Source organism: Nicotiana tomentosiformis, chromosome 2, assembly GCF_000390325.3.
Source record: "Nicotiana tomentosiformis chromosome 2, ASM39032v3, whole genome shotgun sequence".
NCBI classification, from domain to species: domain Eukaryota; kingdom Viridiplantae; phylum Streptophyta; class Magnoliopsida; order Solanales; family Solanaceae; genus Nicotiana; species Nicotiana tomentosiformis.
The window spans coordinates 11,125,471-11,151,783 of record NC_090813.1 but is presented as its reverse complement, the minus strand read 5'-3'; the positions used below and the strand labels follow the sequence as shown (position 1 = coordinate 11,151,783).

The following is a 26,313-nucleotide window of genomic DNA, read 5'->3' as shown; positions in this document are numbered from 1 at the left end:
CCATTTGTAATAGTTAGCATTTACCATTTTATTAGTTTTAGCTTAGCATCTTTGAGATTTGGTTGGACAAATTGTAAATATTGGATCCTTATTTTTGTTTACTATTTATATACTAGCCACTAGGCAGCCTGCCTGGTGGTATATTTGCTAAAAAATAAATGTGTGGACCTTCCGGGAAAGGAAAAAAAATGAAGTGCGGACATCATGATGGAAAAATAATAAATTGTGAAGATATCCAATATTTGCCACCAACCAAATGAAAATGCCATACTCTAGCTCATTCAATATGCACGAAGTAGAGAAAAATATGGAAGAAGTACAAACATTTTACTACTTTAGCATGGCCTGCAAACCAAAACCCCAGAAAAAGAGGCATTATTAATTACACTTCATGTCGGATAGTTCTATTAAGCTCTCCCTACATAAATATTTTTTCAATTTCAAGGCTTGTTTCGAGATCTCTGATTAAGGGCGAATTAATCTCAAATGTTCCACCACATTCTTAGGGTAAATATTTATCATCATTCAGGGTTTTTATCAAACTAAATAATTTAATGTTAACAGTTAAAAATTAATATAAATGTATTTAACATTACGATTAAAACAAATAATCTATCTTCGTCGATTTGGTGTAAATATTTAATGTGTGTTGGTAGGTTTTTACACACTTTTAGGGGTCGTCTGGTATGATGGATAAACAAAAATAATCCTTGGATAAAAATTTAGCACCGCTTTATCCCTTGTTTCGTTATTATTCTTGGAATAAGTTATCCCAATATTAAAAATAGTACCGAAATAACTTATACCTATCAGATGGTGGAATCGTAATTCCAGGATAAACTATCCCAGGATAAAGTAGTAAAATTGACAATCCCATAATTAATACAATATACCAAATAATCAATAAGAATAATACCAAGATAACTAATCCATCATAACTGATCACGATATAACTAATTCCAGCATAACTTATCGCCAAACCAAACAATCCCTTAGTGATGATAGAACCACGAGTAGTACATTACGCATCCCATGTACTAAAACGATGACTAGTAAGAAAACACAAGAGGAAATGACGCTCTACTGCCCTCCAAAAATTTTATTAGCCCAAATTTATTGACAAGTTGTAGCCATTTTTCTCAATACATTGATTTTCCTCCTCTTGGACCCCTGGTTTTCTCTACTCAAGGTATAGTTCCCTTCCCAATGTAACTTTTTTTCTCTTTCTACGTCTCCCAAGGTATAGTTCCCTTCCCCGTAACTTTTCCTTTTCCCCACACGTTTTACTTTTCTCTCTCTTCCATTTTTATTTATATTTTATTTATTTATTTGGTTACTTAGTAGTTAGCAAGTGTCTTTTACCATGACAATTGTATAAATCTAGACATGCATGTTTCCACTAGCACAATTCATTTAACATCCTCCCTTTTCTTTATATTCATTTCTTTTCTTATTAATTCATTTTATAATTTTGAGTTGTTACTTAAAAAAATGGAGAAACAGAATAATTTGCTTCTTTTTATTATTATGTACAAATGTTTGCTTCTTCTTCTTATTTTTGTTTATGTGATTGCTTGTTCTTCATCATCTTCTTTTTCGGGTCCTAATGATATTTTATAAGTACAGATCTTTTGAAGTGTGTATTGGTGGTGAGTTAAAATTTTAACGATGTTTGAAAGATACAATGCAATTTCATATAACAGTTTTATATACACAGCGTATAAAAGTTGTATATGCACCGTTATATGTATATAATTGCATTCTGTGTAATAATGTTATTATAAAATTATATATATATTGTTTTACAATGTATAAAAATTATATATACACTATTACATTGTATAAATTTTGCATATAAAGTGTATCATGTATTTTTCAGTGTATATTATAAAAAATATATATAAATTGTTATAAAATGTATAAAAATTATATATATACTATTACATTGTATAAATTTTGTATATAAAGTGTATCCTCTATATTTTAGTGTATCCCTAATGTATCGTTAGTATATATTTGTGGCTCCGACTTCTTTGCAGCAACCTTATAAATGTATGTATAATGTATATATATTATATAATAGGTGTATATGTACGATTATATAATTTTTAAACATCATTTATACAATGTAAATGTTGTTGGTCGCTTAATAGTGTTTTATTGACCATTTTGGAGTGAACTCCATGACTCTTTTGGGATAAAATTTTGTACATTTGTTGTGAAGAAGTGAAGAGTGAAGTGTATTTGTGCAGGTAATTATTGCTGCTATGGATTCTAAAGGTCTTTATATATGAGATGTATAATTAGTGTTTCTAATATACAATAAATTCATATTTAGTGTATCTTTTGTATAATCTGTGTATTTGTATACACTTTGAGTTTTTATAAAGAATACACTAACTATATATACTATACAATATGTATATATTGTGTATGTATACTATATAATATTTATATATAGTATTTACAAATTATATATATAATTTATACATGATTGATACATATTGTGCAAGTGTATTTTTGTATAAAAATTATATATAACCCATTATATATGTATAGAAGATGTATATTTACAGTTATACAGTATTTAAAAGTTTTATATATAGTATTTCCTGAGTTTGACAATGTAATCTTAGTGTATTCCGAGCGTGTTGTATATTTTAAGTGTATAAAAAATATATATATTGTTCAACAATGTATAAAAAATTATTTATACACTCTATACTAGCGTATAATATGTATAGTACATGTACAATCTATACATCACATTCTTCTTCTTGTTATATCATGGGTGTTTTTACTTATGCAGTATTATATTTTTCTAGATTGGATCACTAATTTTTTTTAATTTTTTTTGTAAAAGATAAAAAAGGGATTGTAATTTGCGTATAATATGAAGAAGTTTGGTGGTTGTGGAGAAGACAGTTGGATTTCTCTTTTGTAATTTGGTGAAGTTTTTTTTTGCAATTTTTTTTTTGTTTCTCTTTTGAAAAATATTTTATTTTTTTAATTCACCAGCTCTTTGGACTTTTGACCGAATTATTCTATTTGTGTAATTGAAAAAAAACTTATTTGACTGAAATAGTTTTATACTTTACATTGCTTTGGTCTGAAGATATATTTTTTATTATTGTAAATGAGATTTCTAAAATAAAAAATCTTGACATGGGTTTAGAATGCGACTAGTAGAATTTTTATTTTACTGATTAGTTATTATAATTATTTTTTGACTTCAACTCGCATAGTAGATTTTTCGGATAGAAATTGTCAAAAATTTTAGTCTAGCGACTAAAAGTGAAATTGACTCAAAACACAAAGCCTTATGGGTTAAGGCCCAAAAGACAAGATACCCTTAAATACCGTCAAAGTTGTGTTCCTGTCCTGTTGACAGCCATTAACCAACATTAACTTAATCAAAAAGCAAGATAAAGTAATGATCACCCCTATTCCTCCCCACATCAAAGCTACATTAAACTAATGCAAAATACTGCAAAGACAACTTCTCCATCATTCCATTTTGCACTGTACATCCACCCCACTTAGCTGTCTCATGTATTATTCTTCAGTGGCATGTCTGTCCCTTTCAATCTCTAAATGGAAGACTAATCAAACGGACCAAAATTAATTGAAGTTGGTTACATCATGAAAACTACTTATTTTAATCAACTACACCTTATTTTAAAATTAATTAAAGTTGGTTACATGAATTCTTGATACTTCTAATTACCATAAAATGGACATCATGACTCCTACTACACCTTTTGATTTCAAATTAACTGAAGTTGGTTTTATGAGTTCTTGATATTTTTATTCAAAGTCTATGCTATTAAAAAAGATTCAATTTTTATCTGAATTTTAGACAAGTTATACATAGCTGAAGGTCCCATTAGTGGGATCTTTAGAAACAGAACCGAAAGTAAGAGAAAGAAAAGAGGATTGAAAGAGAAAGGTGCAAACTTTTTCTTTTTCACTTTCTCTTTTTTCTTCTTTTCATACCTTTCTTTTTTTATTTTGTTTTAGCTTTTACACATTTGAACACTTAATACAAGGACCCTTTAATTCAGAAAATATAAGTAGCTTTTTTTAGCTGAGGTGAAAAAAAGAAGAAAGTTAAATTCTTGGACTGGTTGTTGGGCTTTTGTGGAGAATTGGTTTTGATCTGTACTCAAAAACTGGTATGTCACTTATCTTGGAATTTTTTTTTCTGTTATTTCAGTTCAAGAAAAGCTTTATGGGGTTTTTATATGTTCTTCAATTGATTTATTTTATGTGGATTTTCATTTTTGATGCAGTTTTGAAGTTTCTGCTATTGCCAGTTGATATAAGGGGATTGAGTTGTTTCCTGTAATTGATATTTGTATTAAGATTTTTGAGAATATTAAGTATTGTTTACCAAAAAAGATGGGTGTTGAGTTGTTAGAGATTGGAGTTCAGATGAGGAGAGTAGTGATGTTTTCAATTAAAGGATGTTATAAAACAGTGTTGAATCATCCTTTCCTTGTGAGTATGCTGTGTTTCATAGCAATTTTGTACAGATCTTTCCCATTTCTGTTTTCCATATTAGTAGCTACATCCCCAGTTCTTGTTTGTACTGCTGTTTTGCTTGGAACTTTACTAAGTTTTGGTCAGCCAAATATACCTGAAATTGAAAGGAAAGAAAAAACAACTCATGATATAGTAGTGCCTTTGAAAACTGGACTATTATGTGATACTACTCATATTGAGAGTGAAGATAGCTACTATGTGGAGAGATATACTGATAACGAGAGGGACGCCGTAGAGCAATCCATTGATAAGGTCAGCGATCTTTCCCCTTTACTCGAGGAAAGGTCTCGAGAATTTCAATTTGGGAATGGGGTTTTTAATGAAGCAGCAAGGGAGTTTTATGAGCAGAACAGTGAAAAGAAAGAAGAGAAACATAACGATGGAGAGGATCTATACTCTCCAATCCCAATGGCTGATGGGGGTTTTGAGGAAGCAGAGAGGGAATTTTATGAGCAGAACGATGAAAAGAATGAAGAGAAACATGATGATGAGGAACTTATGGAGAGTCAATACTCTCCCATTCCGACAGTTGATGAGGGTTTTGAGGAATCAGAGAGGGAATTTTATGAGCAAAACGATGAAGAGAAACATGATGATGGGGAACTTATCGAGAGTCAATACTCTCCCATTCCAACGGTTGATAATGAGAGCATTGAATTTGATTTTGATAGATCAGACTCCTTTGATTCTAAAAGGGTGAATCTTAATTCTCTTCCTGGTTCCCCTTGGAAAAAGGAGGAGTCCGACAAAGAGGAAGAACAGGAGGAGGAGGATGACGAGGATGACGAGTCTTTTGATTCGGAGTCTGATCGAGCGGAGAGCTCTTCTCCAGATGCGTCAATGGCTGACATTATCCCAATGCTTGATGAGCTCCATCCGCTTTTAGATGAAGACACTCCTCAACATGTTAGTTTGTCGCATGATGATGGTTTTGATGCTGCTTCTGACAGTTCGGGTAAGTTCAGTGCAAGCGATAATGAATCTGATGATGGTTGTGAAAACCAAGAAGAGGTAGAAGTTGCACATGACGAGAATGAAGAAGGAACACGAGACAAGGAAGATAAAAGTAAGTCAGCCATTACATGGACAGAGGAGGATCAGAAGAATCTAATTGACTTGGGAAGCTCGGAGGTGGAAAGGAATCAACGGTTGGAGAGTCTTATGGCGAGGAGAAGAGCACTGAAGAAAATGAGGCTGATGATGACCGAAAAGAATTTGATTGACTTGGATACCGCTGATCTTCCGTTCAATATCCCCCCCATTTCAACAGCAAGAAACAATCCTTTTGATGTTCCTAAGGATAACTACGAACTTGGACTGCCTCCAATTCCCGGGTCTGCTCCATCCATTTTAGTACCAAGGCGGAACCCATTTGATCTTCCCTACGACTCAAGTGAAGAGAAACCTGATCTTATGGAAGACAGTTTCGAAGAAGAGTTTATGGCATTTCGACCAAAGGAGCCAGTCTTACGGAGGAACGAAACTTTTAGTGCAAGACCCTCACTATTTGGGGTGAACAGGCAAGATAGCCATTTCAGACCTTATTTTGTCCCCGAAAGGATGGCTTCGGAAGGAACAAGCTACTCACCATTTCAACGACAATCTAGCGAACTTAGTGATTCCAAGGTAAGTTCTGTTCCTGAAACAGACTCACTAGGTTCAGTTGAAGACCTCATTGAAGAGGTCGATGTAAGACACAAAAGCCTCGATGAAGAAGAACTGGAACACAAAGACCTCATAGATGAACATATCTCCGAGGAACCAGAGCTGATATCTAAAATGGAGCATACTTCTGAGCATGTCAGGAATGGAAGTGAATCCTCTGAAGAAGTCGAGTCATTGGAGCAGCTGGGAGCTGTGGAAATTCATCATGAAGTAGAAGAAACTTTGCTCCAGGAAGGAAGAGTTTCCAATGCTTTGGAACTTAATCCAACTGAAATTCAATCGAAGTCAGAAACTTCTGATCAGATATACAGCAATCAATCTAGCTCCTCATCGTTAGAAGTAAGTGAAAGGGTCTTTGCATATAAAGAAGAAGAAGAAGAAGAGACGGTGTCAAGCTTAGAGGAGACAATGGGTGATGTTGAACAAAATGGGATCTCCAGGCAAGCTTCATTTAATGGATCAGATTTCCACATCACGAGCACTTCAGCAGAGCAGACTTCACACCGGGAACCTATTTATGATACCAGTCCTTCTGCTAGTATGGAAAACATTTTTTCAGCCTCCTTAAGTTCAGATCAGCTTGAGGAATCTGAAACAGGGTTTTCCCCTATATTGGTTAAAAGAAGCGTTTCTTTCTTAGAGAGGGAATCTGAGGAAAGTAGTCAGGACATTCAAAGGTCCATTTCTACTAATGAAGAGATTTCGGCACCAGTAGCTGACCAAGAATTTTTGTCGAGGGACGAGGTATGCAAACGTGAGCTTGATGTTGCAAAGGTGGAGATCTCTCAACATGAATTCTTTGGCAGTGCAAGTGCTCCTCCAGTGCCTGAGTTTGTTGTTGGTCAGGCATCTACTGACTCAAAATTATCAGCAAATGAAGATATTGGGAATGAGGAAGGAACTATTGAGCATGCACAGCATCAAATTTCTTCTTCAGGATTTAATGCAGATACACATATTGTGTCTCAGTTTGCTGTAGACCAGACAGTGGAATTCCTGTCAAAGTCCTCAGAACATGAAAACATCCATCAGTTGGATGATGAACAGCATTCTCTAATCACAGAAGAGGTTCCACTCGTTCAACCAGATATGCCTTCTTTGGAGAGGGATTCTGTGGACGATGCAGCTCAGAAGGAAGAAGCTATAATCTCAGAACTACATGATCTTCCCTCATCAAACTTTGTTGTAAATTTGGTTACTGATGCTCACAGTGAATTTGATGAAAAGCTGATCTCTTCTGAACATCAATTTGCTTCTGTAGAAAAGGCCTTCTCTCTGTGTGAAGAAGACGTCGCATGCTCAGACAAATCCATGGATGAACAATCCTCAGAGGATCACAACGTAATGGTAAACAAGTTCTTTTCCAAATTTCTTTCTTTTATGCATTTCCTTTTCTGCAACATTTGTTTCTTCATTAATTCTCATTTCATATGTCCTAGCACATTTTTACTAGAGTTGATCTTAGAAAGTTGAAATTTGCCTGGTTTACTTATTATATTAAACGGTGTGACTGATGCTAAGGAAAAAGGAACTATCTACTTGATTTACAAAATAACAACATAGAGACTTATAATTTACTTTACCTGAACTGATAGCAATAGACAACCGCAACTTAAGACTTCTGTAGTAGGAAGAATAGTAGTCTGGTTTCCACGTTAACATATCTTTCATGATATATATGTTGCCTGTTGGAGAATAAACTATAAGCCTATAAAGTTGTTAGGCATAACGCATCAAACCAAGGTCGATCTATGTAACCTGGCCAATTTAGAAGTCTCGGGGCCTTATGCATGAATCCCAACCTTTAAAGTGTAGAGAAGAATGCAAAACCAGGTAAAGGGAAAAACCTCAATGCACAGATTTTCAAACTCATGCAATTTTCAATCTAGATTAAATTGAAGATAAATGTTCAAATTATGGATCTGGCAGAAGTCAGTGATAGAAGCACTAATTGGCTAAGAATAACTCGCGTATTTGAGAAAACTATCATTCACAATCTGGACGAGCGAATTATTGCTGGTTATTTGTAATTTGACGGTATTACACTTACTATGGATGTCCTGCATTATCTGGACGAGTGAATTACTGCTGGTTTCTTGCATGTACTACTACATCATGCCAAAATGATTGGGAGATTGACTGGTGAGTGCATCATGCCAATAAGATTTGAAGATCAACTGGTGACGTTTCTGGGGTTATGCTTTTCCTGTTTCATAGTCTTGAATTTCCACGCGGCCGGGGTGGTGGGGGGTGGTGCTTATTGGAATGGGTAACCGGGATTTGTGACTTTGGTCGCATTGAAGATGCCCCCCCCCCCCTCCCCCGGTATAAAGATCGAAGCTTTATTGTTTGGGGTTGTTTCTATGGCTTTAATCGAGGCGGCGATCGTATATGCGCGTACCAAGTTTATATCATGCCCGGGTTAGAATTGAGATACTTTATGCCTTGTTTTGATTATGTGCTCATCTTGATTCATGATCTATTTGGCCTTATATGACTACGTTCACCCTCTTATTCATTGTGGGTGGGGGTGGGGAGGTGGGTTGAGGGAGTAAGATAAAGAACATTTAGAGTTTAGTGATAGGATTAACTATTGTTTCTCTTATTTCTGAAGTCATGCATCATCAGATTACTACCCCACTTATGTTATTAGCAAGTTAATTCATTTCCTTCTATTTCGCTCTTTTGTTTTCCTTTAAATGTTTCTAGTAGGAACAAATCCTGGTAATCTAAGCTGCTATCTTTTTCTGATAAGCAGGAGCCACCAGTTATCCTGGTTGAGTCAATTGAGGAAGCAAGCACCACGGAGAACTTGAATATGCCAGAAATCCATGACCTTGATGACGGAATCCCCATTATCAACTCCCCACGTACTCCTGACTCTTTCTCCAATCTGCATGTGGTTGATGAAGCCCCAGGAGGTGCTGGTCTATCAGGTTTAAGGAACAACATCCTCGATGAGGTGGAAAATGATAACCAGATCAAGGTCTTGGAAAACTATGTATTGCCACTAGAAGCAGCTGATTTTCATCATGATGAGCAATATATAGTTGAAGAGACCGATGGTATCAGCGACATTGATGAGGTATTTCTCTCTGAATTAGATACAGTTGGTGACTTTAGCATCAAGGGGTCAAGCCAGAATGAGTTTGAGAGACAAATCAACTCTAGTGCAGAGGATTTGTCTTCATTCCATGCTGTTGATTCTGGAACTACAGAAGTTTCCGAAGAGGCGTGTGCTGAAGTTCATGAAAGAAAGTTTCCGTTGCACCCTGAGAACTTCAATGCATCCACATTTGAAGAGATTGATGAGCGTGAAGAAAAGGAGTGTGCTTCAGATATTCAAAACTATGGATTGAGAAGTATCGATCATATTGATGTTGTTGATCCTAGATCAATTGAAGGAGGATTCTCAGAGGATAGTGACACTGGACCTTCATATCCCAGTGTAAAGCACAATTTGGATGCTCATGAGATAGTTCCAGAAATGCCTATAGTTGAAGCTCACAACTCTGTCTTTGAGGTAGAAAACTTACAATCTACTCAAACTGGAGTGACTGAAGAGGAAACTGATTCTGGTATGCCAGTACTGGAAGCACAAACAATTCAAGATATTGAGTCAGCATTTTGGCAAGTTTATGAGAAAGAAATAGAGAAATCTAATATTCTTGAGCAATCTAACGCTGAAGATTCTGGAATGCCAGTGCTGGAAGCACAAACAATTGAAGATATTGAGTTAGCATTTAGAAGTACTTCTGAGAAAGAAATAGAGCACTCGGATGTGCTTGAGCTACCTAATTCTGAGCTAGTAACTGAACAATCTGGGAGTTCAAACAATGACGCAGCGGTTGAAATGTCAAGTTCAGTACAAGAAGATTCTGGAATGCCAGTTCTGGAAGCACAAACAGTTGAAAATATTGAGTTAGCATTTGGAAGTACCTCTGAGAAAGAAATAGAGCACCCGAATGTGCTTGAGCTACCTAATGCTGAGCTAGTAACTGAACAATCTGGGAGTTTAAACAATGTGACAGCGGTTGAAGTGTCAAGTTCAGTACAGGAAGATTCTGGAATGCCAGTTCTGGAAGCACAAACAGTTGAAGATATTGAGTTAGCATTTAGAAATATTTGGGAGAAAGAAATAGAGCACTCGGATGTGCTTGAGCTACCTAATGCTGAGCTAGTAACTGAACTATTTGGGAGTTCAAACAATGCGGCAGCAGTTGAAGTGTCAAGTTCAGTACAGGAAGATTCTGGAATGCCAGTTCTGGAAGCACAAACAGTTGAAGATATTGAGTTTGCATTTAGAAATATTTGGGAGAAAGAAATAGAGCACTCGGATGCGCTTGAGCTACCTAAAGCTAAACTAGTAACTGAAGAATCTGGGAGTTCTGACAATGCAGCAGTGTTTAAAGTGTCAAGTTCAGTACAGAAAGATTTTGGAATGCCAGTGGTGGAAGCACAAACAATTGAAGATATTGAGTCAGCATTTAGAAGTACTTCTGAGAGAGAAACAGAGAACTCAAATGTGCTTGAGCTAGCTAATGCTGAGCTAGTAACTGAAGAATCTGGAAACAATGCGGCAGTGGTTGAAATGTCAAGTTCAGTACAGGAAGATTCAGGAATGCCAGTGCTGGAAGCACAAACAGTTGAAGATATTGAGTTAGCATTTAGAAATATTTGGGAGAAAGAAATAGAGAAATCGAATGTGTTTGAGCTTCCTAATGCTAAACTAGTAACTGAAGAATCTGGGAGTTCTGACAGTGCGGCAGCAGTTGAAGCTGGAATGCAAGTGCTGGAAGCACAAACAATTAAAGATATTGAGTTAGCCTTTAGAAGCACTTGTGAGAAAGAAATAGATCACTCAGATGTGCTAGAGCTACCTAATGCTGAGCTAGCAACTGAAGAATCTGGAAACAATCTGGCAGCGGTTGAAGTGTCGAGTTCAGTACCGAAAGATACTGGAATGCCAGTACTGGAAGCACAAACAATTGAAGATATTGAGCTAGCATTTAGGCAAATTTCTGAGAATGAAACAGAGACAGAGAACTCGAATGTGCTTGAGCTGCCTAATGCTGAGCTACTAACTGAAGAATCTGGAAACAATGCAGCAGCGGTTGAAGTGTCAAGTTCAGCTCTGGAAGATTCTGGAATGCCAGTGCTCGAAGCAGAAACAGTTGAAGATATCGACACAGTATTTAGGCGAATATCTGAGAAAGAAATTGAAAAATCAAATGTTCTTGAGCAACCTAATGCTGAGCTAGCAACTGACATATCTGGGAATTCTGACAACGCAGCAGTGCTCGAAGTGTCAAGTGTGACACGCGCAATGCAATTACCAATTCTTGAAACAAGACAAACTGAATATTTTGATTTGGATCATGAAAATCTTTCAGAGAGTGATAGTGATGAGCATACGGAGAAATCCAGAGACATAGGAGCTCCTTCAGATTCACAAAACGTCGACACAGACTTGGCTTTGAAACAAGTATTGGAAGGAAATCTGGAGAAACCCCTGAACTCCACTTCCGAAGGTGAGTTAGTAGAAGCTAAGCCAAGTGAAGCAGGCTTATCCAATGATACGGAATCAAGTGCTAGAGGATCTGATGTATCCGAATTTGGTGAAGGTGAAACTGGAAAAGGAGATCATGAAGTTGTAGTAAAAGAAGCTAAGGAATTAACGGCTGAAAAACCAGGTCATGTTGTTGATATGCCTACTACAGCTGATGTTAAAGGCAAGAAAGACAAACACCAAAAGTCAGGCTCAAGTTCAAGTTCAAGCTCAAGCTCAAGCTCTGATTCAAGTTCAAGCGACTCTGAAAGAGAATGAAGATGATAGAAAGAATTGGTGGAAGAAGGTAGGGGAACCTTTGGATTTTGTTTTTGGAGCTTTCGTTTACTTTATTGTGTCAATGAAATTGATCGCGAGGAGTTCAAGTTGGTTTACTTTGTGTTTATTGTTTTAGTATTTTGGCTTATTGCATGGTTTGGAGTGCCTTGTGAAAATGATGGACTCCTTCAAGAATGAGTTTTGGTTTGATTTCTTGAAGCATTCTTTTCTTCTTTTCTTTTTTCATCTTTTCAGCAGTTTTGGAGATTGTTGGGAGAAAAGGTTTTGATAACTTGTATATGGATTCTGTAATGAAACAGTTTCTGTTTGTCTGTTTTGGTGAAAGTAATGGCAAGATTCATTTCCTTTGTTTGTTGCTTCTTTTTGCTGTTTTTCTCTCTCTAGTTCTTTTAAGCTTTCTTGTTTGTTATGCGTTTAAAATATACAGGATAGGATAAAATGGAACAATAACAGAGATTTCAATTGACGGATTTGCAAATTGAATATATGGAAGGACTAAGGTTAGAACTTGTTGGATTCAGCATTTCATAGTCTAATAAGGTAAACTGTAGAAAAGTAGCACTCCACTAAGTATTAGTAAGCAATTATCTAATAAGTATTCCAACATAGCAAACCTGTATTCCCTGAGTTTCTTTTTCTCTTATTTCTCTTGAATTTTAACAAAAAGTCTTCTAGGTTAGCTAGGAAATCCATATGGGAAAATTGCGTTCTCTCAAAATTTTGAAAAGTTATTGACAGGATAAAATGCATTAAGGGGTCATTTGGTTAGAAATATAATGTTACTATAAAACTACTTTTGGCATGATGTAATTATTACTTTTGGTAGAGTATTTTCATGGAGCGATTCCTATATCATTTTACACTGAATCCAACCTCAGGTAACGTAAAAGATAATTAACTTTACAGGGTAAGACCAATATACCCTGTTTCATCTGTCTATTTTCCATTTACTTTGAAAACAAGTGCTTCTGAAATTCTACATTAAACACGTATATCGAATCTGAATACGATGAACTAAACATCCGACAAAAAAATTAACGCACTAAATAATCTTGTGATTATTTAATCTTTGTATATAACCTTTAACCTTTATATAATGATCCATGCATGATTTCGGAAACCAAACAACTCCTAGAAGTGTAAAGTAAGGAAGAGATCTTTCTAAACCCACTGAACCATTTCACTAAACGCTGAAATATAAAATACATTAGCACTTGGTAGCAGTATATTGACCGTTTTACACACATTCATTAACTTACTAATATCCTACATACATCATATCTTTCCTTAGAATTACAACTTGGACACATAGTAAGTACAATAATAACCAACATTCAGGCAAGGGATTTATGTGAACTTCCACAAAAAGTGGCTGTTCTTCTGAGCCTATTCATCAACTTTCCTAAGAGCAATTGGTGTCATAGCTAGCGAGTCCCAACAACTCCGGACCTTCAAGTCGAGGATTGTGCTCAAAGCTGCAAATTACGAGTTCAGGAAACTCATCAGAGACAATCAACTAGTAAACTATCTTATAGAGGAAGCAGTAGGAGATGACCCCTAAATTAAGACATCAAGAAGAATAGCATGGTATAAACTATAACGCAAAAGCTACACGGGTAACACCCCACATACGACAAATGGGTACAACCAGTAAACAAGTAGTCTCTTTTACTAAATTGGAAGGACAATTGCTTTCTGAAACACATACTGAAAAGATTATTCCATCTGCAGCATTATATTGTTATACCATGACAAAGACTTTATTGGTCAAACGACAGCTAACAACATGCCTAGGGGTTAAATGACAAAGACTCAGTGTCCTAGGTTTCAGATACAGATAACCGTAATTCATTTTGCATTTAATCTGCAGGCATCTACTAAGTAAGAGCTCTCAGTCCACCAAAAACAGTTCATATGTAAAGGACTGGTAGCTACAACTAGGGTGGTACTCCAATAAGCAATATTCTATTAGTCAATGAGCAGATGTAGATTGCAAAATGCTGCATTTGTTATTCAAAAAGAAGTGTTGAAAGGATTTGGAATTCTAATTTCTATAGCTCGGTACTGCTTATTAATAAGATTTTACCTAAAAAAAAAATTATAGTTTCTATAGTTTATAAGGTCAATGAAAAACTATTACGTTGTTAATTGCATTTTTTGGATATAGATTTAGGAGGTTATGTGATGAGTGGACAAGTTCTCTGGGCATCGCAAAAGTTGTCCATAACTCACACAAGAAGATCTCAAACCTAACACCCTCGGAAACTGCATGAAAATAGTGCACGGCCATAGTGAAAAATGCAATTACTCAAAATTTGTTGTAGTGAATGGAAATCCATCAAATCTTGCAGAATTGTAACAGAACAAGGCAACTAAATCCAGTTTTATCATCTATGCATCCAAAAGGACAATACAGTAGTCCTTACATTTCAAATTTTAAAATTCTGAATCATGTAAAGATTAGTGAGAACAGCCATAATCCAACTAGGCCTTGAACCAGTGGTTTACAGAGAAAATCAGACAATTAAAGAACTAAGGGAATAAACAAAAAGCAAAAAAGAACCATTCAATTGATTTGAGTTGCAGCTCTAATATGTATGACTAAAAAACAAAATAAAAGTACAATTGGGCTTCCTTTGGGCTTGAAGTAAATGGAGTCAAAGATATCTTGTGTATAACTTGAATTGATACAAACCATAATGCTAATTGAAACAACTGGAACTCTTGGAACTCTTTGGTTAATATATCACGCTCTTCAATTTTTTTTTGATAAGTAATGATGATTAATTATTGATGTATGCCAGCAAAGAGCTGTAGCATTACATTCTATAATTAGGTGTTATTTTAAGGCCTTTCGAGAAATCAATGAACTGTTCTAGGATAGAAGGTCGCATATCCAAATCCTTCCCAAAGTAAGTTTTCTTATTGGAAAAAAAGGATCTTTTTTTTTTTGGTTTCCCACCCGGTGTCCGGTACCCGCATTGGAGCCCGACTATATCCGGATTCGCGCCGGGTAGCGCTCCCTACCCCCCAAAGGATCTGAAGTTACCCTTTCCAAAGTCATTTACCTAATCCTTCAATAAGTCCCAAACCTGAAGCCCAAATTTAACTTAAGATGAAGAGAAATCAAGAAAATAGTCTTTTCTAAAGGTATACTTGATGGCACAAAGTATACAGAGACATGATTACTATTTGCACCATTGCACCATATCTGTTCCTACAGTTCAATATTGTAACAATACCCGTACAATATACAAAGAAATCTTACTTGTTCAGTGGAATATGCTCAAATGGACCAGAAGTAGGAATTGTTCCACACAAATTGTTATTTGAGACATCCCTGGAAGAAGTGCAAATAGTTTAAAAACTATTTCGCATAAGAATAACGATAATAACACAAGCAAAGAAATATGCACTTACACAACTTTCAGGCTAGAAACACTAGAAAGTTCTCTTGGGATTGGTCCAGTTAGCTGGTTATCATTCAGGCGCCTGATAAGTTAGATAAGAAGCTTTTCAGTCAACAGAAAAGGATTGTCCAACAACAGATTCACTACAAGCACAAGTGCTTGGTTATATGCAACAAGGGGGAGCTTTCACTCAAGACTTTACAAGCTCATTTAAGGTCAAACAGAAACTGAATATTGGTCATAAAAGAAAACGGAACTCTGCGAGTAGCCCAAGTAACTGGTAGTAGCCTTCTTTTTCCCCTCATACGTAAAAGTACATATGACTGGAACAGAATAAGGAAACATCGCAAAGGAGAACTTACAGGAAAACAAGATTTTTCAACTTTCCCAGTGAAGGAGGGATTGTCCCTGAAATATTGTTGTTGTACAGATCCAGACTTATAAGGCTCTTCAAGTTGCCAAGCTCTTTAGGGATGGTTCCCTGAATATTATTTTTGTAAAGCTCCCTGAAGCAGTAAAACAATTACATCATATATATAATTCCTTGAAAACCAATAGAATCATTGACTAGAAATGGCAAGTCAATTCAAGATTTAAAATAGTTACTCACAAATACTGTAGATGTTCCAGCTTTCCAAGTTCAGGTACCAAATGACCAGATAACTTTGAGTTGCCAAGGTCCCTGCAGAAACGTTACCACCCTGAGATACTTCAGACTTGTAATGAGTACGGGGCAAAAATAAAGCAAACCAAAGCAGTGCTCCTCTTCTGAATTTCTCCACTCTTTTTCAGGCAAACATTTAAGAGAAAAAGGGTGTGAGGAATAAAAGGAAGTTTCTCCCATTAACCTGCGGAGAATAACTAGGAGACGTGTAATTTTAACCTTAAGGAAGGACCAGTTGATTGCACACGAGTCATTCCTAATTAGAAAGGACTTTTTTCTTTGACGCTACTGTTACTCGGTATAAATATAACTACTTCAGGTTTGCAAATTGACAAGAATCTTTGTACACAAGGAATGTCAGGCTGAGCATCTCAAGTTTTCCAATGTATGAGTCTGAAACTTATTTTCTCTCTCGACCAAGCCATCATGTTTAAGAAGATACAAGAAAGTTCTCCTCTTGCATCTCAAAAAACTAGGTTTCTGTCTTATTCGTATTTAGAAATCTTCGGTTATCGATAAGGAGTCCAATCAACATACAAATCCAACCAGTAACATCTAGGTGTTCCATAGTCACCTAATAAGCCGGAAATGCAACTCTAAGACATACAATCTATCATAAACATTTTTTTATAAGTATAATATATCATAAACATCCAAATTTTTGCCAATAAAATGATCATTTGACAACAAAAAAAATGTCAGAAAATGGCCATGCTTGCACCGAGATTTCTCAAAACTTCGGTAAGGCACCCTTATTGAACCACTGCCACCAATCAACTACCTTTAAAGTACAAGGATTTTACACACTGTTTTTTTATGAAGTAAAAGTAAGTGGTGTATTAATAACAAACGCATCCAGAAGAAACATGGATTACAAAATAAAGAAGAAGGATTTTACACACTTCAAAACAAACAAATCACTTGAACTTTACAAAAGGTGTACATCCACGAGAAATCAGAAACACAAGAAAGACAAAGATCATTAAAAAATCGCACGTCTCCATCCTTCACATATAGATCATAGACATGTCAAGATAAGAACCTCGAGTAAGTGAAACTAAAGTAAATGCCGACACCCTATTCACCTTTTAGAAAAAGGAATCACTTTGCTACTAATTTCAAAACAAAGACTTGTTAGCTAGCAAGTCAAGTGAACGCTAAAACTTTTAACAAATAAATCAAATTCAAATTTAGCAACTAACCAACAACAACAACCACGTCAATCTCAAAACTAATTGAGATGGCTTATGAACCCTCTATATATATTCCACTCCAATTGGACCTATTTCACTCGAATACTCAATAATTTGTCTAATAAAAAAATAAAAGATTATCGTATTCTAAATCTCAGGCTTATCACTAAACTAAACTGTCATACAAATCTCTAACCAGAGTAAAATAATAACTACAAAATCCAGCCTCTATGAGCAAATTAAACAAAAATTAGACTATATGTACATATATGCCAAAAAATCAAAATTTGTGTCTTTCTCAAAAACATTGTGTGTTCTAATACACATACACACACAAAAAAATGTACTGTAAAGTATATATTAGGCTGCATCCTCGCTGAACTCAGTGACTCTTAGATCAGTCCCTCGGCAAACACAAACATACAAATCGACTAATTAAATAATAGCACACCCAAAAGCAGTAATTAAAAAAAAAAAAAAAAAAGAGGAAATTTTGAGACATACACACGAGTGACGTGGTTATCGCCGTTGCAAGTAACATGAAACCAAGTACAAGGGTTTACAAGATTCGGATCCCAGCTCTGGAGCACGCTATCCGGGTCGGATAAGCTCCGTCGGAGAGCGTACAAAGCATCCCCTTCTGAATTTCCCCTAACACTAACAGCTAGAGCAAGTACAATTACCAAAAATCCCAAACTATGGGTTTCAATAACAGCTGCCATGGTTCTTTCTAACCCAGAAGCTGAATTTTTTTTGGGGTTTGGTTAGATTTTGAGGTGAGATTATTTGTAGGGAGTAGACCCAGATGAAGAAGAAGAATAAGAAAAAGGGAAAGGAAGACCGGAGTAAAGGATCGGTTTTGGGAATGACAGCGAAAGGGGAAAGCTGGGTGGGTGGGGTGGGGGTGGGGTGGGTGCGGTAGGGAATCTTTTCTTCTCTCCACTTAACTTTCTTTGCGTTTATAAATTGCAAAATAGTCATATAAAACTTTTTGTCAAATGCGATTTATAACTTCGGAAAGTGTCTATGCGATTTATAACCGCATTTCCTATATGCGATGTATTGTTATGGTAGAAATGCTTTTCTGTTTGCAATTTTTATTTTGGGACCATTTCTGTTGTATTTCAAAAATGCAATTTAAAATATATTTTTAAATTCAATTTCATCTACCGTCGAGATGCATATAGATCGCATTTCACATATATGTTTTGCATATTTTTGAATTCTCGTAAAAATTAGGTGCAATTTTCAGCTAAAATTATACATTTTGGAAAGGATAAAAAACTCTAACTTATGTTCCTATATTTTACTTTATACTAGTGCTTGTAGTTGTTTTGAAGAGTTCTTCTTAATCATCTGGTGTGAATTCATTCATCCCATTAATACAACGTACTTTCAAGTAAAAATAAATATAATCAAAACTCATTTTGGAGCGAGTCGACTATAAATATATTTTCAATATTTATTTGGTTCCGTCTGAACTCTTTTCATTCTAATAATAGTAAAACTATGTTACTTTGACCGTCTAAAGAAGATTATAAGGATTCAAACATAACTCAGAAATTGAATTTCTCAAATTTTTTAAATGAAGTTTACATAAGTTGGAAAGTAATAGGATAAAAAGAGTAGTTTATAAAAAAAATGTAGATGTTCCATAATGTTAAATAATTTATTTTTTTTATCATATTTGCTATTATTGCAAATGTTACATTTGTTTAATTATATTATTCAAATCTCATATTAATCAAAAAGTTGATTTAAACTAGCTGACATTTATTTAAACAAACTAGAGTATGATTTATACAAAATATATGCTCTAATTTAATCAAATAAAATTATGGATTTAAGAGGAAAGGATCATTAGAATGTAAGTACGAGAAATGAGTAAGATTATAATTGGTAATAGTAAAAACAAAGTTTGCTAATGTGCTACCAAGAAGGACCAATCATTAGCTTTGCTTATGTCAATTATCTCTAAAGAGACAAAGAATTATAGCCATCAGCCTGTTCCACCTTTTTTATTAAAATATAAAAAAGGAAAATTAATTTAGAGTATATTTTAAAAAATTATTTGAAGATAAATGTTGCAATATGTCATAAACTGCACAAATAATTTGTTGTAGTAACTTGTACACGTTCTCCTATTAGACATCTTACTATCTTAGAAGTTATAATACAAGTATAATATATGTATAATTTATGTATTATATGCGCATAATTATATATAATTAATTATAATCTATATATATGGCTAGAAAAGTAAACAATGAATATGACAAGCTATTTGTGTAAATATCCCAGTAAAATATTAAAGAGAAAATTTGTTTGAAGAGTATTTCAAGTTAGATAAAATGAATTTTGCTCTTAGATTTTTAACCCTTTTTTTCTCATATGATATACATATGCAAATATAATTGTAATTTCTAAACAATAATTTTCAACTTTAACTAAGTACTTGTTTTTCAAACTTCAATCGAATACTGTCCAAACTTTAATTTGAAATGATTTCATAGCTTTTTAAGATGCTTGCCCAAAAAAAAAAAAGCATATTATTTTTTATTTGTCCAAATTTTGATAGATAGAGTTATTCAATACATGTATTGGTGAGAGATTAATAAATATTTTATAAAATTAATTGAGTCATGCATAAGCTAATTCGAACAACACAGTTATAAAATAAAAAATAAAAAGTATAGTACCCTAAGCACTACGTTATACTATTTATGATTTGTAAGCATATTAGTTAGTGTTTTGGCTTTTCCTTTGATTAGTGGGTTAGGAAGACCGAATCGTGTTGGCTTTTTTTCTTCTTTTTTCCAAGTCAACTTCGATATTAATATACTTTGTGGTTCTTTCCAAATTCATGTTCCCTTTTCTTTAACGTGTTTTCTACTGTCATCAAATTAAACTCGTCAATCTGTCAACCTAGTATTTATGAAAATTTTGATTTTGTGCCTTACACAACTAACGCTAGTTGTGTGAGGCATATTTTTTGTCTCACAACTTTGTGGTCCCAGAATTTTGTGGATCCAAATATATAAGATATGAGTCCATGTGAGATAAAAAGAGGCATCACACAACTAACGTCAGTTGTGTGAGACACACCATAAAATCACTCGTATCACTCTGAATTTTATTTTCTTGGTCCAAGTTGGAGGCCAAGAAAGGGTCAACAAAGCACCCACCAAATTTCCATCATGAAGAGTGAAGACCATAGATTTAAAATTTTGTTTATTTGTAAGTTCCTTAAGATGTTTTTTCTCTTCTTTTTAATAACTAACTGGTATTCAGAATTCATTGACCCGACTAATCTAGATTTGTGTCGCATATGACCATAAAAGGAGGCGCTCCCTACAGGGAGACCTTTGATTAAAGGTGGAGAATCTCATCAATCTCACCACACCTCTTGGCAGTGGTTCCTTAAGATGTTACTCCTATCTTTAAAAAAAAAAAATGCACATTTTAAATTTTTATTCAATTTTTTATAAATTTTTTATATTTCTTAAAAGATTTAAAGTTTTAATTATCGGCAATAAATATACTTCTTAAGGTTCTTGTACAACTTTATATAAAACCAGATCTATATGCGAAGAAATCAAATAGCCATTTTGCTTCCCCCAGCTTTTCTAAATTGATTTTTATTTTTATTTTATATTTAATATGAATCGAGATTATATTAATTATAAGCGCATAAATAAAACAGCAATGTCTACTCGTAATGCCACACTCCATTCACTAAGTACAAAATTGATATCTATACAATATTATAGATAATCTTCTCACAAAGTCTTTGTTCACTATAAATTTAATAAAAAGATTAAGGAATAAACACAATAAGAGCCTAACAAACGTAATAAGAAGAAACTTTCTAACTAACATTCCCAACAAATACATCAAACTTAGTTAGTTAAAAGTAAACATTTGACTACATTAATGATGTCTTTGGCTGACACCAGAAATTGATATTCTGGATTGGAAGGAACTCTGTTCTAAATTGGGCAAGTTACATAATTGCCCGATGACCAAACATAATTACATCCGCTAGTCAATATATAAAAAATATTCACTGATTAATGTATAAAATATGCATATTTTTTTGTATATAGACATTAATATACAAAAAATATACACTTTGCCGGCTATTATTTTTTAGAGCGACTAAAGTGTGTAATTTTCCCTTCTAAATATCACTATTATCTGGCTAGTACATGCAAATCTAAATTTGTAAGTTAATGTGGAGTACTATTGCATCCACTACTAATTAATGAAATTAGAGTTGAACTAGTATTATATATTGTTTAAGAGATAATCAACTATATTTGTATAGTTGAAGTTCAAAACAGTATATAGAGTCATGGGATGGTTCTCTGAAGCCCTTATTAGGGTTTGCGAACTCAGTTTTTTTTACCTTTAAAACAAGCGTTTGGACGATTCCTTGCATTTTCAGGATTAGTTGATTGGTTATTAGAGAGACCTTTGGAGAAAGGATCAACTTACCTTGTATATTGAGCACTTCCTATAATTATTCTCAATCTCATTGCAACAAAATGAGCACACCTCCCAATCATAATACAAGTGATTAAAGAAGAACGATAGTTCAACAAGACACAGAATGAAGATAAAAATAACTAGTCTACATTTACTGTTGTGACTTCCTCTCTTTTTCCCCACGGGAAAGAGGGATGTCAATTAGATTTATACTGCCAAATTTAGCATCCAAACTGAGTTTAAATAAAAGCAAAATGGAACAAAAATCTCAAGTCCAAGACCAAAACGGAAGAGAGAGAAGTAGAGCTAGGGTGAGAAAAAGGTGGTCTACGAAAGAGGTAAACTGCTAAGCAATAGAAGGAAGAGAGCTCATCTTCCATAGATTTCTTCTCTTTTATCAATAGCATTAGGCAGCAAAAGGCTTCCAAGGCAACGTTCAGGCTCTTCTGTTGGCATAATCACTGGATTCATTGTCATCTCTGTAATCTGCACCTGCATCAACTGGGCTATTAATATCACCAGTTTCAGCTTGGTTACTGGTATCATCATTGCCAAATTGATCACTGCTGCCAACATTGCTAGTGAAACTGTTGCTCGCAGCATCGCCAGTACCATAAGTGTCACCACTGCCTGCAGCAGCAGCACCTATGTTCTGGTTTTCACTGGCATAGCTGTCACCGCTTGGAAAGTTGTTCCCGCCACTTGTCCCAAAGCCAAAGCTGCTTTCTCCGCTTCCATAATTATTGGCTCCATAACTACCAGCAACATTAGCATCACCACCACCTCCGCTGCCATAATTGCCACTACCACCATAACCAGTAGCGCCATAATTACCACCACCACCATAACCAGAGTCTCCATAATTACCACCACCACCATAACCACCAGCTCCATAATTACCACCACCGCCATAACCACCAGCTCCAAATCCTCCACCACCTCCTCCTCCGTATCCTCTTGTCCTGTCGTTCGCTATATTTACCCTAATCCTACGACCATCAAGCTCCTGAAAGAAATGCATTAAAACTAATTGTCATAACCAGCAAACAGAAATGCATGGATGTATACAGGCATGTCCACACAGAACTCTCTCCCCTCCCCCTGAAGACAACTATCATGCATATCTAAACACACAAAGATTTCTGGATAAACACTGATAGATACCAAGAAAGAACATCCCTTTAAAGTTATTCGCATCATGTGATACCAAACACCAAGAAAACAGGTTTTTTCCCCTGGAGCAGCAAAGTGATGAAAATCCAACACACCTGTTGGTCCAAAGCCTGGATAGCAGCGCTGGCATCCTCAGAACTATTGAAAGTAACAAAGCCAAATCCCCTAGATCTTCCAGTTTCGCGATCCACAATTACTCTTGCTGCAACAAATTGAAAACTTTTTCAGTAATTCACCAAGAAATTAGTGTACATATGCATGCCTTCCCATATAGATATATACACGCGTTCATAGTAGCTTCAAACAGTAAAAATTGGTGAAGTAATTCTTCCATTAATCAAAGTGACACACTTATAATTCCAATCAGAAATATACTAATGGTCACTTCATCACTAAGGCCCTCCTTTGACTCAAAATTAGTGCTTTTCATCCTTACACAACATCTGGAAATTCATTTTGAGGAGCATCCACAAAAAGAGTACTCCCTACTTTGCCAAATATTTTAACTCAAAATTATTCAAATCCTACCCTGGCATTCTCTATTATGTGCAAATAACCATCTCTATAATAATGAAAAGGATGCACCAGAATGCAATAGTATGTAACATGCGAAAGCACGCCTGCAGCTGTCCAGCTTTAACTTCAAGCACAATGCCTAACTTCTATAGTCAAAATCAAACAGAGGTCTAAATTAGACAAACCTTCAACAACGTCTCCGTACTTGCTGAAAGCTTGTTTGAGAGCGTCGTCATTCGTGTTCCATGAGATTCCTACATTTTCAAACTAGAGGAAGTCAGCAGAAATTAGAAGAAATGTTGCAAATACTGAGCTTAGCATAAGAGAAACTACATGCACCTCCCACAAAAAGTTTTGAAGAAGACATGCATCTAATAAGTTGAAAAATTGAAGGCTTGGATGCAGATATTTCATGATTGATGTGCTGCTTGCTAACAGCCTGCCGAAGAATGTTCCCAGCTTTGGTAAAGAAAGCCATTCCTGAAAAAGGGGCAGAACAACTCATTTCAATAAATAAATGAAAAAGGTAAAAGTGTGAATGCCATGATTATGATTTTGATCAGGTAGCATGCTGTTTATCAACTTACCCTTTGAGATTAATCTTTCAGTTTCAAACTCAATATAACATTTAATGTGGCACAGCAGCTAAGCTACATAAGAACTAGTTTCAATATTCTGAATTGTCAACTACCCCTAGTTTAAGAGGGGGTAGAAAATAAACCAACTGACTATCACAAGTAACCTTTAGTTCCCTTCGGGGGTGCTCATGTGGAGGGGAGAACAAGGAGAAGGGTGCAAAAACAATTTTCCCCAACCATTTAAGGGTACCATTTCAGATTTTTTATTTTCACAGACCACTGCTACTATGATTCACTCCCTAATAGTTGAAACTGAAAGTAGTAGTTAATTGTCAGAGAAATTAGTCAACCCCTTTGAATGTTAGAGATATTACAATTAGTTCATATATAATGCTTAGAGTTGAGAAGCTCATGACTTGGACTAGGCCGGTTGGATAATTTAAAAATCACAAATTCACTCCTTTTCTTATATTTTAGGGTTCTTACACTACTTATCAAACAAAAGTATTCCATGTTCTGGGATATATTCTATTTTACTTTTTCTTCCATAAACCGGACTACTAATACTCAAAGAGAGAAAATACACCCACAACTACGAATCCATTTTCACACGATGGCAAATAAGAAAGCATATTAATTCGTAAATATCAATGTGAGAAAAAAAACTAGCGACAATCACAGAGAATATAAAAATAAACTTTTGCACCTTTCCTTAAGCATAAAGAATAGGTACAATCATTACAAACTAATCAAAAGTTCCTATTTTTAACATTAAAAACACTGGAAAAAGGGTTTAGGGTTTTAGGGTTTTGATACAGAATATGAAGTGTAAAGAAGCAGCAAATAGATGTAGTAAGAGAAAGGAAAAAGAAAATGAACTTACGAATTTAAACTTGGCTTAGCCGGAAAAATAGATGGAGAGGAGAAGCGACGTGTTTTTGAACTTTCTCCTTGGCCGGAGAAGAGACTGACTGCCGTAATTTGAAATTTAGGGCGGAAATGATTCTTATATAGGGTTGTCAGTATTTTGATTTTGGACTCAGCACGACCCGTTAGGTGGAATTTGGGCCTGCTAGGTTGGATTTTGAAATCGTAAAAATAATACTAGGTAGCCACTCTAAAGGGCTACTATTTAGGAATTAACCAATATATCTTGAATTTCAGTTTTTCAGTTCAATTTTTGGGATACAAATAAACTGAATTGTCCTGAAATTAAGATTTTTAGGACAAAAATAAGTATTGATTAATCCTTAAATAGCAACTCTAAGAATGATTATTTGTGTACTTTTCCCTTTGAAATTTGCAACTTCTGTATCTTATAGGACCCAATTTTTTTTGGAATCTTTACACAAATAATATGCGAGTTTATTGCTTACTTTTTCTAGCCGTTAATATAAATTATACACTAATTATACTGATGGTAAACTAGGAACTCACGTTTTAACCGTATTCCACACTCTAATTACTATGCTTTGATTGTATTTGAGTTTAATTTCTAGTATTTTGTACTTATTACACGTGTTATACTGTGTAGGATGTGTTTTGCTTTAGGAAGCAAGATTGGAGTGAAAATGGACAATTTGGAGCTTTGTAGTCGGAGTAGAAGCCCAAGGAATTAAACCAAGATCATGTTCAGGGTTCGAGAACCAAGTCTGGCTATTAAAAAGTTGAAGAAAAATTCGGAGCGCAAAAGAATGCACTAATCCACCACGCTAGTTCAAAATTTCTACAGAGTAAAAAAAATAGCTCTTTGAAAAACCTCACATGCGCGGCGTATGGTGTGCCGCAGGGTGCCCCACGCTAGTGTAATTTTCCGTCCAATTTTCTCACTTATGCTCAGGGAGGGTAGTTTGGTCTCGGTCCGTTCCTACTTGATATAAATATAACGACTTTGCCGGGATTTTGAGTATTACAACTCTGTTCCCCCATTTTGATGTCAATCGGACTTGATTTGAAAGGTTTCGGCGTCGAATGTAGAAGTTGGAATTTCGTAGTTTCATTAGGCATGAATTGGGGTGTGATTCATATTTTTAGCATTATTTGATGTGATTTGAGACTTCGACTAAGTTCATATGATGTTTTAGGACTTGTTGGTTTATTTGGTTGAGGTCCCAGGGGCCTCGGGTGGGTTTCGGATGATTAACGGATCGATTTTTGGACTTAAACAGTTGTTGGAATTTTCTGATGCATGTATCTTGTTTCCTTCATCGCGTTCGCGAGGGGAGTCTCGCGT

General features: G+C 35.1%; 3 protein-coding genes across 4 annotated transcripts; 1 reads left to right on the top strand and 2 right to left on the bottom strand.

Moving 5' to 3' along the window:
- The first annotated feature begins 3,753 nt into the window (after nucleotides 1-3,753).
- Nucleotides 3,754-12,409, top strand: LOC104115308 (uncharacterized). Of its 2 annotated transcripts, none has more exons than XM_070194965.1 (4): nucleotides 3,754-4,175; nucleotides 4,293-7,557; nucleotides 8,969-10,928; nucleotides 11,292-12,409. In XM_070194965.1, exons 2-4 carry the CDS (start codon nucleotides 4,402-4,404, stop codon nucleotides 12,035-12,037), a joined length of 5,862 nt encoding a protein of 1,953 aa, XP_070051066.1. In that variant the 5' UTR covers nucleotides 3,754-4,175; nucleotides 4,293-4,401; the 3' UTR covers nucleotides 12,038-12,409. The 2 variants fall into 2 exon arrangements, with proteins under 2 accessions (XP_070051066.1, XP_033516949.1); XM_033661058.2 differs by having other exon boundaries at nucleotides 3,755-3,949; nucleotides 4,065-4,175; nucleotides 8,969-12,409.
- Nucleotides 12,410-13,216: 807 nt separating this feature from the next.
- On the bottom strand, nucleotides 13,217-18,293 carry LOC104115309 (leucine-rich repeat protein 1-like). The gene is made up of 6 exons (XM_009625902.4): nucleotides 17,830-18,293; nucleotides 16,079-16,150; nucleotides 15,831-15,974; nucleotides 15,479-15,550; nucleotides 15,327-15,398; nucleotides 13,217-13,533 (listed from the first exon to the last, which is right to left on the bottom strand). Exons 1-6 carry the CDS (start codon nucleotides 18,045-18,047, stop codon nucleotides 13,461-13,463), a joined length of 651 nt encoding a protein of 216 aa, XP_009624197.1. The 5' UTR covers nucleotides 18,048-18,293; the 3' UTR covers nucleotides 13,217-13,460.
- Nucleotides 18,294-21,904: 3,611 nt separating this feature from the next.
- Nucleotides 21,905-25,090, bottom strand: LOC104115310 (glycine-rich RNA-binding protein 2, mitochondrial-like). Its single transcript, XM_018777364.3, has 5 exons — nucleotides 24,964-25,090; nucleotides 23,842-23,982; nucleotides 23,688-23,756; nucleotides 23,082-23,188; nucleotides 21,905-22,819 (listed from the first exon to the last, which is right to left on the bottom strand). The coding sequence occupies exons 2-5, from the start codon at nucleotides 23,978-23,980 to the stop codon at nucleotides 22,250-22,252; spliced, it is 885 nt and encodes a 294-aa protein (XP_018632880.1). The 5' UTR covers nucleotides 23,981-23,982; nucleotides 24,964-25,090; the 3' UTR covers nucleotides 21,905-22,249.
- Nucleotides 25,091-26,313: the final 1,223 nt, after the last annotated feature.